We start from the raw sequence: 14,451 nt of genomic DNA, 5'->3' as shown, positions 1-14,451 counted from the left end.
CAAGTAAGGATCGCGGCTTACCTGTCATCTGCCCACAATTGATGGGTTGCCAACTCCAGGATTAGGGTGTGCCCAGGCACCCCTTGCGCACGCCTATGCTTGTGACTCTTGTGGATCCCCCTGCAGCATCCACAAGAGTCAAATGCAAAAAATACTAAAACACTGAAATGGATATAGTGAAAATAAATCCTTTGAAATATATGTCTTAAATGTGACTGAAAAAATATATATATATAAAAGCTGCAAACTATAAAAAGTGCTCAGACACCTGTAACAAATAATTAATTAAAATAATAGTTGCGCTAATATTAACCCAGTAAATCTGTGCACAGTAGATAATTGAAACAATCCCTCCACATAAAAATAAAATTATAAAATTATATATATAAAGATAGAATAAATCAAATGTATATAAGGGTCTGGTCAGGTCAAAACATTAAACTAAAAAGCAAATGATATTAAACTCCACAGAGTAGATTACAAGCAGCCGCCTGTGATATCGCTCGTGGCAAGCTGCTGACCGGCCTCAATACTGCACGTCACTGACTCCTCCTACGCGTTGCGTCACCCAACACGTGACTTTTTCAAGGTAAACCTTTCACATGTTTTCAATACCTGAGAACATTCATCTGGAAACCCTCAGAATAGAGAGAAAATTTGGGAGATCTTCGTGAATAGATCTATCTCCTGCCCAATTATAAAGCACACTATAATAATTGAGAACGGCTTTCAACAGACTATTTTAACTTGGAATTTTCTTAACTATACTATATGAGATTATTTCAGATTACAAGTATTTTATTTATATGTATACATCCCCAATATCACAGGCGGCTGCTTGTAATCTACTCTGTGGAGTTTAATATCATTTGCTTTTTGGTTTAATGTTTTGACCTGACCAGACCCTTATATACATTTGATTTATTCTATCTTTATATATATAATTTTATAATTTTATTTTTATGTGGAGGGATTGTTTCAATTATCTACTGTGCACAGATTGACTGGGTTAATATTAGCGCAACTATTATTTTAATTAATTATCCATAAGAGTCAACTGCTCCTCTCCCTCCCACCGGGTGTGCTGCAGGGGGATCAGTTCTATTATCTGCACCCTCTTACACTTTCTTTCAGCTGGGACCTGGTTCCGGCTTGCTGCAAGTTCATCCTCACCATCAGAGGGCCCTGGTGAAGAAACATGCTGGGACTTAGACTCTGCACCCTGGGGAAACTTGGGTTGGTATTCTACAAGGGCTCACTGCCACAGAAATGTAACACATAGCTATGATGTTGAAGTCCAGAAGAAATCTTTCTTTATTGGGGCCCTTTCACATGAGCGGATAAACCGGGTCCGCCTGTCAGTATTTCAGGCAGAACCGATCGGACCCTCCAGCCTCCTGTATGGAGCGGCTGGTGTCAACGGACACCGCCGACATCTGATCCGATTCTGTTCACTAAAAACAGTTGGATCGGATGGCAGCTGGGTGTAAACGGACAGGCGGTCCATATTCATCTAACCGCCCATAGAGAAGAGCGGGCTGTATCTGTGTCCGCTCTGCATAAGTGCAGCGGACATGGGCCAGCCACCCATCTGCTCAGTGGGGATCAGCAAACAGATTCCCCTCCAATGCAGCCCGCCCAATCCCGGCCCTTTACCACGTGATCAGCTGTCAGCCAATGACAGCTGATCACGTGATGTAAACAGAAGATCGAAAAAAAAAGCCGATCACCGGCTTCAGTGCAAGGGACATTGTTCCCAAAGAGGAAGAGGCAAAGCCGCCTCATCTGTGCCCACTAGTACTGCCTGTCAGTGCCACCTGCCAGTGCCCACACAGTGCCACACATCAGTGCCCACTGCTGCATAAGTGCCAGCAATCAGTGCCACCTATCAATGCCCATGAGTGCCACCTATAAATGCCCACCAGTGATGCCAATCAGTGCCTCACCAGTACCACCTAGCAGTGCTGCCTATCAGTGTCACCTACCAGTGTCGATCAGTGCCCATCACTGCCACCCATCAGTGCCCATCACTGCCATCTATCAGTGCCCATCAGTGCCAGCTATCAGTGCCACCTATTAGTGCCCTTCAGTGCCACCTATCAATGCCCTTCAGTGCCACCTATTAGTGCCCACCAGTGCCGCCTCTTAGTGCCCACCAGTGCCGCCTCTTAGTGCCCACCAGTGCCGCCTATTAGTGCCCATCAGTGCCACCTATTAGTGCCCTTCCGAGCCGCCTTATCAGGCCCTATCAATGCAGCCTATCGGTGCCCATCAGTGCAGCCTCATCAGCGTACATCAATAAAGGAGAAAAATTACCTGTTTGCAAAATTTATTAACAAAATATAAAACAGTTTTGTATTTTTAAAAAAACATTTTGGTCTTTTTTAATTTTTTTAGCAAAAAAATAAAACACCCAGAGGTAATCAAATACCACCAAAAGAAAGCTCTATTTGGGGGAAAAAAAGATAAAAATTTAATTTGTGTACAATGTTGTATGACCGCGCAATTGTCGTTCAAAGAGTGACAGCGCTAAAAGCTGAAAATTGGTCTGGGCAGGAGGGGAGTTTAGGTGCCCAGTAAGCAAGTGGTTAAAAATCGATTTTATTATTTGGACTTACACATCTCCATTTCAACCTGGAACTAAGGGGGAACTAAAAGGTCTTTTTACTTCCAATATTCTTCATTTAATATAACTATAGTATGCTGTGTAAATTTAATGCAACACAGAAATTGAAATTAGAAAATGTATTATAGATAGAAAAAAAAAGAAAAAAAGGTTTTTGCCAAAATTATTATTGTAGGCGCAAAAGTATAGCAAAGTGAAGCAAAAGCTTTGGTCAAGTGTCATGAAAAAAAGAGGTGCTCACTTCCACCACTGCCCATACTATCAATATCTTCAGTACTAAAAAGGAAGCGCCCAATGAAGATCTTGGAGAATCTGACACTTCTGGGAGTGTCAGATCCCTGATCCTTTGTGGCTCTCTATGGTTCATTCTGTCCGCCTCTACTTCACAGCTGTAGGCATGGACATTGGTGGAGGTAAGTATTTAATCTCTTCTTTGCAGGGCCAGCTTAATTCTGAAGGTTTATTTAGCAACTGGCTCTATTAACATACTTTGATCTCATACTCATACTTACATACTTTGATCCCCAATAATATTTATTATATAATATGAGAAGGTTCCCCCAGTGGGGTTTTTTTGCAGCAGGGTTAGTAGATTAAAGAGATAAAAGAGATAAATTGTTAAAAGAAGAGTTCTTTATTGAAAAGTTGTCATAACATGAACACACTGCCATTAAAATATGAGCTCTGGTCGGGGGATATATTGCCATTGAAAAGTACACAAAAAAGCGAACATAAAATTATACACAGCATTATGTATCGAATGTCTGTTGCATAGGATGTCCAACGCGTTTCGACTTTAATAGTCAAGGTCTTCCTCAAGGGATTGGTTTGCTGTTAAAAAATTGTGTTTTAGCATTTCAATTATCAACATATATATATATGTATATATAAGTTACATGGGCTATAATTACCAGTAAGGGGTATAAAGTCTCCTAACCAGAGTTCCTCTAAAATCGATTGGATGATCCCAAGTGTTTTTTGGCCACTCGTATTCCAAGGGGGGATACCACATCACCTAATATGTCTTACAAAGAGTCACACTGAAGAATACCCACTGAGGGAGCAGAGGGGTGGGAGGTCCCGCACCTGAAGCAAAAACCGCATGGATATCATTGTATATATATTATTCCCATGCTAATATTTGTTATATTTTGTCCTACAGATCCAACTCCTCCACAATCTCTGAATTTTAATAGCGTTGGTTCAGACAGCATCACAGTATCTTGGGAAGACCCAGCAAATATGACCGGCCTGGCAATGTCCTATAATATTATTTGGAATTCTACTTCCATCAGTGGGACTGTTATAAGCAATGCACCGACTGTTAACCTGCAGAGCCTGGCATCTGGGACTAATTACACCATTACTGTGCTCACTGTCGGAGCCCGGGAGCATCAGAGCACGCCTCTTACTGGATGGATATTCACAAGTATGTTTTGCTTTTATCGATTTTTATAACTTATATATCAGCCATATATTTAGAAGTGCATTTGAAACATTAGTGCTTTCTCTAATTAGCCAGCTGTATGACACTGTACATTCTACACTCTTGCTGAACAACTACCACAAAAAATAATCAATTTCGAGTTAAAGGGCATATTTCCAGATAGCAAGGATAACTTGCCACACATTTGTGGCAGTGTTGAACAGTCTTGTTAACTTGCTGCACATTTTCACTGGCAAGTTGTACACTTGCAGAGCACTTGAAGCACAAGTTTCAGTTGACACTTTTCCAATTTGTAGCAAATTTGCGTGGGAAGTCTCTAGCAAGAGTAAAGTTGCAGTGGTGAGACTACAGCAAGAGCTCTGCAAGTCTACAGCATAAAATTCAGTCACAGTGACCCCCTGTGGTGGGATGACTATTGCACAACATAACTGAACCAGAACTTGCAGCAGACTTGCAGAATGTTGGCAAAGAAAGTTGATCTGGAGTCATGCAATGCAGACTTGCTGCAATTGTGCAACAAACTTGTGAAGCCTGGCAAGTCTAGCAATAGCTTAGCAAGTCATTTTCAAACTTGCAGCACAATTGCTTGCTATCTGGGTTGTGGGCAGTGACAATCTATTGAAATTACTCTGTCCATATAATTGATCTGAGAGTGGCAGTTAAAGTGCAACCCTTGCTAACGAGACAATGCACAAGACAATGTCCACAACTTCCAACAGCAGGAAATCTCATGCTATGTTGATCCAAGGCTTTTTGCAAACTGTTATGAATCATCCCTGTTGATTGTGCCATGTTAGGAGCCCACCAACTAGAACAGTGGTCATCAACCCTGTCCTCAGGACGCACTAATAGGCCAGGTTTTATGTATTACCTTGGGGAAATGCAGACTAGAATACTGCAATCACTGAGCAGCAAATGATATCACCTGTGATGTATTTCAGTAAAATTTTGTCCAACAAACGATCTGCCTATTTTCGGAGTGTTAGTACAGTGCTTTCGACAGCGATTCTGATTTTTTGTCCAACAAAATCTGGATATGCAGACTATAAAATTTTTGTCATACGGAAACTCAACACCCAATTTTCGTATAATTAGTACAGTTTTCATCCAAAAAAAATCGTAAGAACATGACTATGCATGGTCAGAAACTAAAGAACATGTACAAAACTATTCAACACATTACGTCACTTCTGAAGTTGTGTTCTGTTGTACAAGAATTTTTGTATGGCGAGTAACCTCTTGTCAGAAACCATGTAATCAGGCCGAGACAGAAGTACAGTTAAATCACACTTGTTTAATAATAAAAGTAAAAAGAACAAACGTAGTCAAAACATAGCCAAAGTTCAGTAACCGGAACGGATAGTCAGCCAAGCCAGAAGTCAGGGATCAACGTAGTGGAACAGCAAACAGGATCTGGAGCCAGAAGGGATGTCAGCAAAGCAAGTCTTGAACAGGATCGCAGAAGATAGTTTCTGTGATGTTGACCAAGGTGAAGGCAGAGATCCTCTGGACTGGACGGCTTAAGTAGGCAAGACTGACAAGCAGGATATCATCAAAAGCTGAGCAACTGTGGAGAAAGATGGGAGCTGGCAATTAGCCAACAGCTGAGCAGCCAGCTCAGAGAAGGAAGGGCTGAGCTCAGCCCTGACACCTCTTCACTTTCGACATGAGAGTAGCATGCAAAAAAAAACGGACAAACGCACGTCCGAAAATCTGTGTACGAGGCTTAAGTCTACACACATGAATTCTCAACTCTGGGTCCACCCCCTTCTCTAAGGGGTGCCCCTTTTGTGGAGGGCTTCCAGACCAAAGCCTGTGTGCCCTACTGAAAATCTGCATTCAGAGTCTCCTTTTGACTTCTGTCTGTAACCAGTTTTGCCCAAAACTACTCAACTCAGGGTATTGTTAGTAGTTTGATGGCACCAAGAGTTAAAATAAAATTGTTGCCTGTCATACAACGTTGGCATGTAGTTTTATGTAACAACAGTTTTCACATATTATACTTGATTGGTAGTTCTGTAATTTGCCACTAGATGGTAGTATAATGTTTGTAAAAAGTTTGATGTTCTTGCTAGTAGAACTACGTGCTTGCGGGTATAATGTAATGCCTGTCTCAGTGATCTTGTTGTTCCTGTTTTCTGATAAAACTGGGGAGAGACATATCTGCAGCAGATGTCCAATAATACAATGATGTGATGAGGATGTTTGATTACCTTTTAGGTCCTCTGGAGCAGCCGGGCAGTATAAAGGTTGTTCGCTCAACATCTGGGGATGCTATGGATGTCACCTTCCAAGGGTTTGATACCTCAAATGGACCAATAGTGGCTTATGCCATCATTGTGACGACTGACCTGAATGGTAGGACTAGCAAACTGAATACCTCTATGCATTTGTACAAGTAATATTTTTTATTAACCGATTTCACTTTAAACCTTATTATTTAATATCCTCATCTTATGACTGTCAGTCACCGGCTCTCTGTTATGCCCCTCCAGCACGCACTGGAGCACTGGGCTGTGCCGGGGGTGGTAGCGGCTGGCTGAGGCTCTCAGTAGTATGCTGTGAGGCTGAGCCAGCTTCTGGTCTGGGCATCTAGGTGGATCCTGAAATTAAAGTCAGAAATTCCCTCCAGAGTCTGGAGCAGCTGTCAGAGGATTTTATCTCACTCACACAGCTATTGGCTGAATAAGGGTCACAGGAGTACAGAACGAAGTGCTCTCGTGTGACCCACAGGAGAAGTAGGGCCAAAAAAGCTTTTGTCCCACTTCTCCTTTAAAGAAACTTTAGTTGGCTAGACCACTTTTCCGAGAGCTGCTAGAAGTTTTATTGTTTATTTCTGGTATAGGGAATTTTAATCGAAATTCGGACAAAATTTTATTTATTCGGGAATTCAGATGTATCCGAATTTCTGAATTACAATAGTAACGAATTTAACCACTTCAATACCAGGCACTTAGACACCTTCCCACCCAGACCAATTTTCAGCTTTCAGCGCTGTTGCAATTTGAATGACGATTGCGCGGTCATGCTACACTGTACCCAAACAAATTTTTTATTATTTTGTTCCCACAAATAGAGCTTTCTTTTGGTGGTATTTGATCACCTCTGCGGTTTTTATTTTTTGCGCAACGAATAAAAAAAGACCAAAAATTTTGAAAAAAAACAAGTTTTTCTTTGTTTCTGTTAAAACTTTTTTGTAAATAAGTACGTTTTCTTCTTCAATGACGGGCACTGATATGGCTGCACTGACGGGCACTGATACGGCGGCACTGATGGGCACCGATGAGGTGGCACTGATGGGCATTGATAGGTGGCACTGATGGGCACTGATAGGTGGCACTGGTATGCGGCACTGATGGGCACTCATAGGTGGCATTGATGGGCACTCATAGGTGGCATTGATGGTTACTTATGGGTGGCACTGATAGTTGGCACAGATGGGCATGGATGGGCACTGATAGATGGGCACTGATGGGCACGGATGGGCACTGACAGGTGGCATGAATGGACACTGATGGGTGGCACTGATGGCACTGCTTGTTTGCAGTGATGCCCCTAAGGGTGGCATTGCTGGGCATCACTGCAACATAATGGTACCAATCAGTGCCCTTTTGTGGGCACTGATTGGCACAGATTTGGCACACTGGGCACATGTGGATGGCCATGGGGTACATACCTGGCCATCCACATGTTACCCCTTCCCTGGTGGTCCTAGTGGCGATCCCTGGTGGTCCAGTGTGGTGATCTGCGGGGGGGCTGCGCTGATAAACAATCAGCGCAGACCCCCCCTGCCAGGAGAGCCGCCGATCGGCTCTCCTCTACTCGCGTCTGTCAGACGCGAGTGAGGAAGAGCCGATCAACGGCTCTTCCTATTGACAGCATGATCAGCCGTGATTGGACACGGCTGATCACATGGTAAAGAGCCTCCGCCGGAGGCTCTTTACCAAGATCGGTGGAGCGGTGTGTCAGACTGACACACCGCTCCACCGATCGCCGCGATGCGCGCCCCCGGGGGTGCGCTGCGGCATGTTATCCTGCTGGACGTCATATGATGTCCAGTCAGGTTAACAGAACCACTTCCCGGACGTCAATCCGCTATAGGGCGGGCGGGAAGTGGTTAAACAATTCCGAAATAACGAAAATAACATTTCGGACAAAATTAAAATCGTTTCAGAATCAAATTCAAATTTTCAAAGAGAATAAAATAGAATATAAATAAAATAAATATAATGAATAAATATAAAATAAACAAATAAAATAGAATAAAGAATAGAGTAGAATATAAATGAAAAGAATATAATATAATAGAGTAAAACAGAAAACAATATACAATAAAAGAATAGAAAAAATAGGATAGAAAATAAAGGGATAAAATATAAAATAAAGGAATAGAATACAAAATAATATAAAAGAATAGAATAGAAAATAATTGATTAAAACTAGAATAAAATAGAATAGAAAATAAAAGAACAGAATACAATTGAATAGAAAATAAAGGAACAGAATAGAATTTAAAAAAGGATAAAATAAAATAGAAAGAATATAACAATCTTCTGAAATTCAAATTTTAAATAGAATAGAAAAAAAAAGAATAGAGTAGAAAAAAACAAACAATAGACTAAAATAGAAAGAATATAACTTTTTTCCAAAATTCGAATTTCGAATAGAATAGAAAAGAATAGAATAGAAAAAAAAAAGAATAGAAAAGAATAGAATAAAACAATAAATAGAAAACAGAAAGAATATAACCTTTTTCAAAAATTTGAATAGAATAAATTTGAATTGAAATAAAATAGAAAAGAAAATAAGAAAAACAGAAATGGAAGGTGCGCACACCTAGTGCATTACCAGAGATAATTTAATAAGAAGAAGCTTTTGTATAAAAGTGAGAACTCACAAAATGCACAAAATCCCGTGTTCTGTGCATGTCCATGCACTGTGTTTATGGTCTTTTGTCAGTTGCATTTTGTGAGTACTCACTTTTATACAAAAGCTTCTTATATCTCTGGTAATGCACTAGGTGTGCGTGCCTTCCATTTCTGTTTTTCTTGTAGTTCCTTTTCGGATTACCCCATCTGAGCAAGGCAGCTCATCTTAAGATCTTCTGAAATTCTAATTTAAATAGAATAGAAAAAAAATAGAATAATATAGAAAGAATATAACGTCTTTCCAAAATTCGAATTTCAAATAGAATAGAAAAGAATAGAATAGAAAAAAAAAGAATAGAATAAAATAGAAAAAAAAACACAATACATTAAAATAGAAAGAACAAATTTGAATTCAAATAAAATAGAAAAGAAAATAATATAATAGAAAAGAGAGGAATAGAATATAAAATAAAAGAATATAATAGAAAAGAATAGAATAGAATATGGCCATCTTTCAAAATTCAAATTTCGGATAGAATAAATTTAATTTTGAATGGAATGCGAATGGAATTCAAATCATTTCGAATATTCCAAATTCGGGCGAAGTGAACTTAATCTGACCGAATTTGGAGAATTTGAATCAATTTGAACTCGAATAAATGAAACAAATGAAACTGAACAAATTTATGTAAATAACAAAACGAAAGGAAACAAAGCACATTTTTTCATTCTGCACATGTCTAAAAAAACAATAAACATAAAGTCCGGAACAAATTTTATTCAGAAATCCCTGACAGTTAAAAGATCTAGTGTTTGGGGTCTCAAATGGGTCCTCTTTTTTTTAAGGACTCCATAGGAAAGAGAAAAAAAAGAGAGATTTCAGAAATAATAAGTGTATGAACTAACAATTAATAATACTCGAAAATTATTACTTAACCTTTAGTCATTATTGATTGCATTCCTTCAGCAACTGGGTACACCTATTATTTATGAAATCTTTTATGTGATATCTTCATACCCCTGACAAAGGGAGGCCTTTTTGGGCTCCTGAATCATGTTGGCTGTTTTATTCTATGCATCTTGTAATTTACATTTATTTTAACATTACATATACAATTTGAACCTTAAAGCTGGATCTTTGGAAAAGTCACCTTTACATTAGTGGTCAATGCCACTTTTAGTAATTAGTGGTAGGTAATAAAAATGTCCCAAAATACAGTACATTATTAAAATAAAATATTTTAACCTAATCTTTTGCTGAAGACTCAGAATGTTACTGGTCATGCATTCAGACACTAGGCAGAATTGGAAATGGATAGGGGATAATATCATATTGCGCTAAAACTATGCTAGCCCATGCTGGCAGAGGTTACTGCCAAGATGCTGTCCATATTTCTAGAGGTTGGTACAGAGCATAAAAGGCTTTTTTTACTGGACTTTCAGCCAGGACAAGTTGAGTTTTAAGTTATCTGTTTTGGTCTGCTCAATTTGAAATAGAGAGGTGCTTCCAAGGGTTATACACCTCTGTTCCCCTTGCTCCCTCTGTCCCTGCCCCAGAATTTATTTGAAGACATCACTTTGATTTAGGGTTGGAAAAGGCCAGTTCTTTCATTCATAGTAATCCCTTCCTATTCAACAATATTTAGACGGTAGTGAAACATTTTTTTGAACATTTGCCTCTTCTTTTACAAAATTGCCCCATCAAAATTGCCCCCATCAAAACTGCCCCCATCAAAATTGCTCCATCATACTGCCCCCATCTAAATTTCCCCATCAAAACTGCATGATCTAAATTGCCCCATCAAAACTGCATGATCAAAATTGCCCCATCAAAATTGCCCCATCAAAATTGCCACCATCAAAACTGGCCCCATCAAAACTGGCCCCATCAAATTGCCCCCATCAGAACTGCCACCATCAAAACTGCCCCATCAAATTGCCCCTATCATACTGCCCCATCAAAACTGCCCCCATCATAGGAACACTGAGATCGCAGCTCCTTCAGCTTGGATGCTCAGTCTAGGAGATACACATGTGTTCTGGCAACAAATGGCTTTCTTCCCTTTTTAAAAATGGTGCTGTGGCCTGCCTTAAATCGCGTCATCTCCTGTCAGGAAATAACGCGATTTTAGCTGCCCACAGACACCTGGGAACATAGGCGAGGGAGGAAGTCTCGGAGCTCCATGGACCGGGAAGTGGCAAATTACGAGGACTGCATAGCAACAGGGCATTTAGGGTAAGTATAAAAAAAAATTTTCCTCCAAATGTTTGTTTATAGGTTTAAAGGAGTCATTTAAAGGAAAACTTTTTTTAGGGTGGAACTCCACTTTAATGTTCTTTTTTTTTCTTTATTTTGTAAGCCAAGTCACCTGAAGGGGTTTTAGCTAAGACATACAATGACTTCAAGAATGGGACAACCAAGACTTACGTGACCTCCATAATTGTGCAGAAATTACAGAGAGTTTCACGATCGAGTGAGATAAGTGCACATGTGGGTGATGGGTCTGAAACACATGGATACGTCAATGGACCATTGGATCCAACGTTACAGTACAGGTAAAGAAAATATATTTTCCTGTATAAAAAGTGAATTGGGTTTAAAAAAAATAAAAATAAAATAGGTGTACAGTATGACAATTCCATGGGTTAGTTAAAAACTGCCCTAAAATTAATGTTTCAATTGGATATTGATTGGTTGGTATTGGTTTGTATATCTTAGGAGGTCTAGCAAGATCTTTAGGGAATAGGTGACACTGCTGGTCAAGATTGTTATGGCTGAATTAGATGTGTCACTTCACCAAATTTAACATATAGTGGTTTTAGCTTAGAAATTCTAATAAAGGGGTTAAAAGCAGACAATGGCAAAACTACCGGTGTATGATTTATGCAGAGACAATTTTTAAAGAGGAACTTTAGACCCCTTACCCTTGGTTTCCCTGTTCCTGGCCCTGCCCCCCCCCCCCCCTTAATTTCACTATGATCTTTGACAGTCAGGTGCATGCACAGATGTGGGGAATGGCTGTGCCCGGCCTTGTGGACCTGCCAGATCACGCAAAAAGTCCTGCAATTTCATAATTGCACCGTGTTTGCGCATGAATGCCGGAGGCTAGTACCGGAGGCCAGGCAGAGCCCTTTAACATTTTTCTGCATGCGTTTATGGCGCGCAACACCATTTTTGTTTAGGCAAGAAAGAAGGTAGTGCTTCCCTGCAGAACTAAAAAGTAAGAAAAGAATAATTAAATGGTGGAAAAAGTCAGGCTCTGGATCTGAATCTGCAACCTCTGTGATATAAGGCTGTGGCTCTTGTTGTGGTGCTACCTGAAATGCTGGATGAATCCCTGTATGAGCACTTAGGACAATCTTGCCTTGTCTCTGCTGAACCTTGAACTCTTTTCTCCTCCCATGAACTTGAACCTGATTTATGCCACGTCTCTCTACACTTCCTGTTTGCCAGTGTATTGTGCTCTCTCCAACTGATATCTTGCTTCTTTGTGTATCTGCAGCTGTCCTTATCTTCACTACCATCTGTTACTGACCTTGGCTTGTTCCTCGACTATGCTTCTGCTTGATGCCAACCTGCAACCACTTGTTAACGACCTTTAGCTAGCTTACTGACTATGCTTCTGCTTGATCCCTACCTCCCTACCTGCTATATCTGCTACTGGACCCCAGCTTGCTCCCCTCCTGGTGTGACGATTCCTGAGGAAAGCAGCCTGGTACTAACACACAGCAAAACCCATCTCCACTTTCAGAAGCTCTGATGAACATCATCAGATCGAACGAGCCCACCTCATTCGCCAGGGTGACCTGCTTGTTCACTTATCCTGCTGGTTGGTGGGAGACTCTCTACGGCTATATCTACCAGTGCCCATCAGTACTGCTTACCAGTGCCCACCAGTGCCACCTATCAGTGCCACCTCTCATAGCCCTTCAGTGCCGCCTATCAGTGCCACCTATCAGTGCAGCCTCATCAGTGCCTCCTAATCAGTGCCTACCAGTGCCGGCTCATCAGTGTCTATCAGTGCAGCCTATCAGTGCCCATTAGTGCCCATCAATGAAGGAAAAAAATTAAGCATTTGCAAAATTTTATAACAAACTATGAAAGCTGTATGGTTTTTTTTCAAAATTTTCAGTCCTTTTTTTGGTTTTGTTTAGCAAAAAATAAAAAGCCCAGTGGTGATTAAAGGGGTTGTAAAGGTAAAAATTTTTTCACCTTAATGCATTCTATGCATTAAGGTGAAAAAACTTTTGACAATACCGCCGCCCCCAGCCCCCCCGTTTTACTTACCTGACGCCTCGAATCTTCGCTGCTCGTTCTCGTCATCTTCATTGCAGCTCAGCCTGGTCGCTGATTGGCTGCAGTGGATGGATTGAAAGCAGCGCAGCCATTGGCTCGCGCTGCTGTCAATCACATCCGATGACGTGGCGCGCCGGGGGGCGGGGCCGAGTGATACAGCGAGCGGCTATAGCCGCCGGCTGTATCACGGGAGCGCGCCCGCAAGCACTCACCACCATGCGAGGGAGCTCGCATTAAGGTGGTTAATGCTTGCGGGGAGGAGCTGAAACAGCCCCCGAGGGACCCCAGAAGACCAGGTTCGGGGCCACTCTGTGCAGAACGAGCTGCACAGTGAAGGTAAGTATGACATGTTTGTTATTTAAAAAAAAAAAAAAATTTACCTTTACAACCCCTTTAAATACCACCAAAAGAAAGCTCTATTTGTGTGAAAAAAATTATAAAAATTCATCTAGGTACAGTGTTGCATGACCGCGCAATTGTCATTCAAATTGTGACAGAGCTGAAAGCTGAAAATTGGCCTGAGCAGGAAGGGGGGTATATGTGCCCAGTAAGCAAGTGGTTAAAGGAGTATATTATATAATATCACATGCACTGATCTCTTTATTTTCAGAGTGAGCGTTGCAGGCTTTACTCGAGTAAATTATGACCCCACAACAGGCACCATCAATGAGGATCAATCAACAGCGACTATCACCAGCTTCTCCGGATCTCCCTCGGTAACTACTACTACTGTTACCACTACAACAAAAGCCACCTCTGCCAGCACAAAGCCAAACTATACAAATGCTACTGCAACAACCTCTAATACAGGCACACGCCATGGGCAACACATTTGTGGTTTACCTCCTTCACATTTTCAACTTGTGATATATGCTGTGTGTATTTTATTATTTCATTTATAGATGAAGTGGAACTCATATTACCAACTGATTAAAGGTCTTATGAGCAAAGCTTATCAAAGCATGTGAAAAGTTTATCAGTAGTTACCCTATTCCGATGCCAATCATCTGTTTTTTTGTTTTTTTTTTTACTTTTGTTATAAAGATTACAACATAAACTAAGCATAAGAAGTAATCAAAACACAATAGTGGGATAATCCTTCTCTCCCAGCGCTCATAGACCAATAATGATATTGATTATTGATAAAAATGGTAGCCGCTACTATAAAAAAAAAAAAAACATCACACAAATACTACAATGAAATTATAGCATT

The 14,451-nt window shown here is 40.6% G+C and overlaps 1 protein-coding gene across 1 annotated transcript in view; it reads left to right on the top strand.

The window, feature by feature from the left end:
• The window catches only part of LOC141111676 (receptor-type tyrosine-protein phosphatase eta-like), a 68,396-nt gene extending 54,212 nt beyond the window's left edge, over positions 1 to 14,184 (top strand). Inside the window, exons 11-14 of the mRNA XM_073603825.1 lie at positions 3,789 to 4,055; positions 6,294 to 6,431; positions 11,302 to 11,497; positions 13,849 to 14,184. Of these exons, the coding sequence (XP_073459926.1) occupies positions 3,789 to 4,055; positions 6,294 to 6,431; positions 11,302 to 11,497; positions 13,849 to 14,140 (893 nt within the window). The 3' untranslated portion in view covers positions 14,141 to 14,184. The remainder of the gene's footprint in view (positions 1 to 3,788; positions 4,056 to 6,293; positions 6,432 to 11,301; positions 11,498 to 13,848) is intronic.
• Positions 14,185 to 14,451: the final 267 nt, after the last annotated feature.

Source organism: Aquarana catesbeiana, linkage group LG11 (genome assembly GCF_042186555.1).
Source record: "Aquarana catesbeiana isolate 2022-GZ linkage group LG11, ASM4218655v1, whole genome shotgun sequence".
In the NCBI taxonomy this organism is placed as follows: domain Eukaryota; kingdom Metazoa; phylum Chordata; class Amphibia; order Anura; family Ranidae; genus Aquarana; species Aquarana catesbeiana.
The sequence above is the reverse complement of the archived record's forward strand: the minus strand, read 5'-3'. Positions and strand labels throughout refer to the sequence as shown.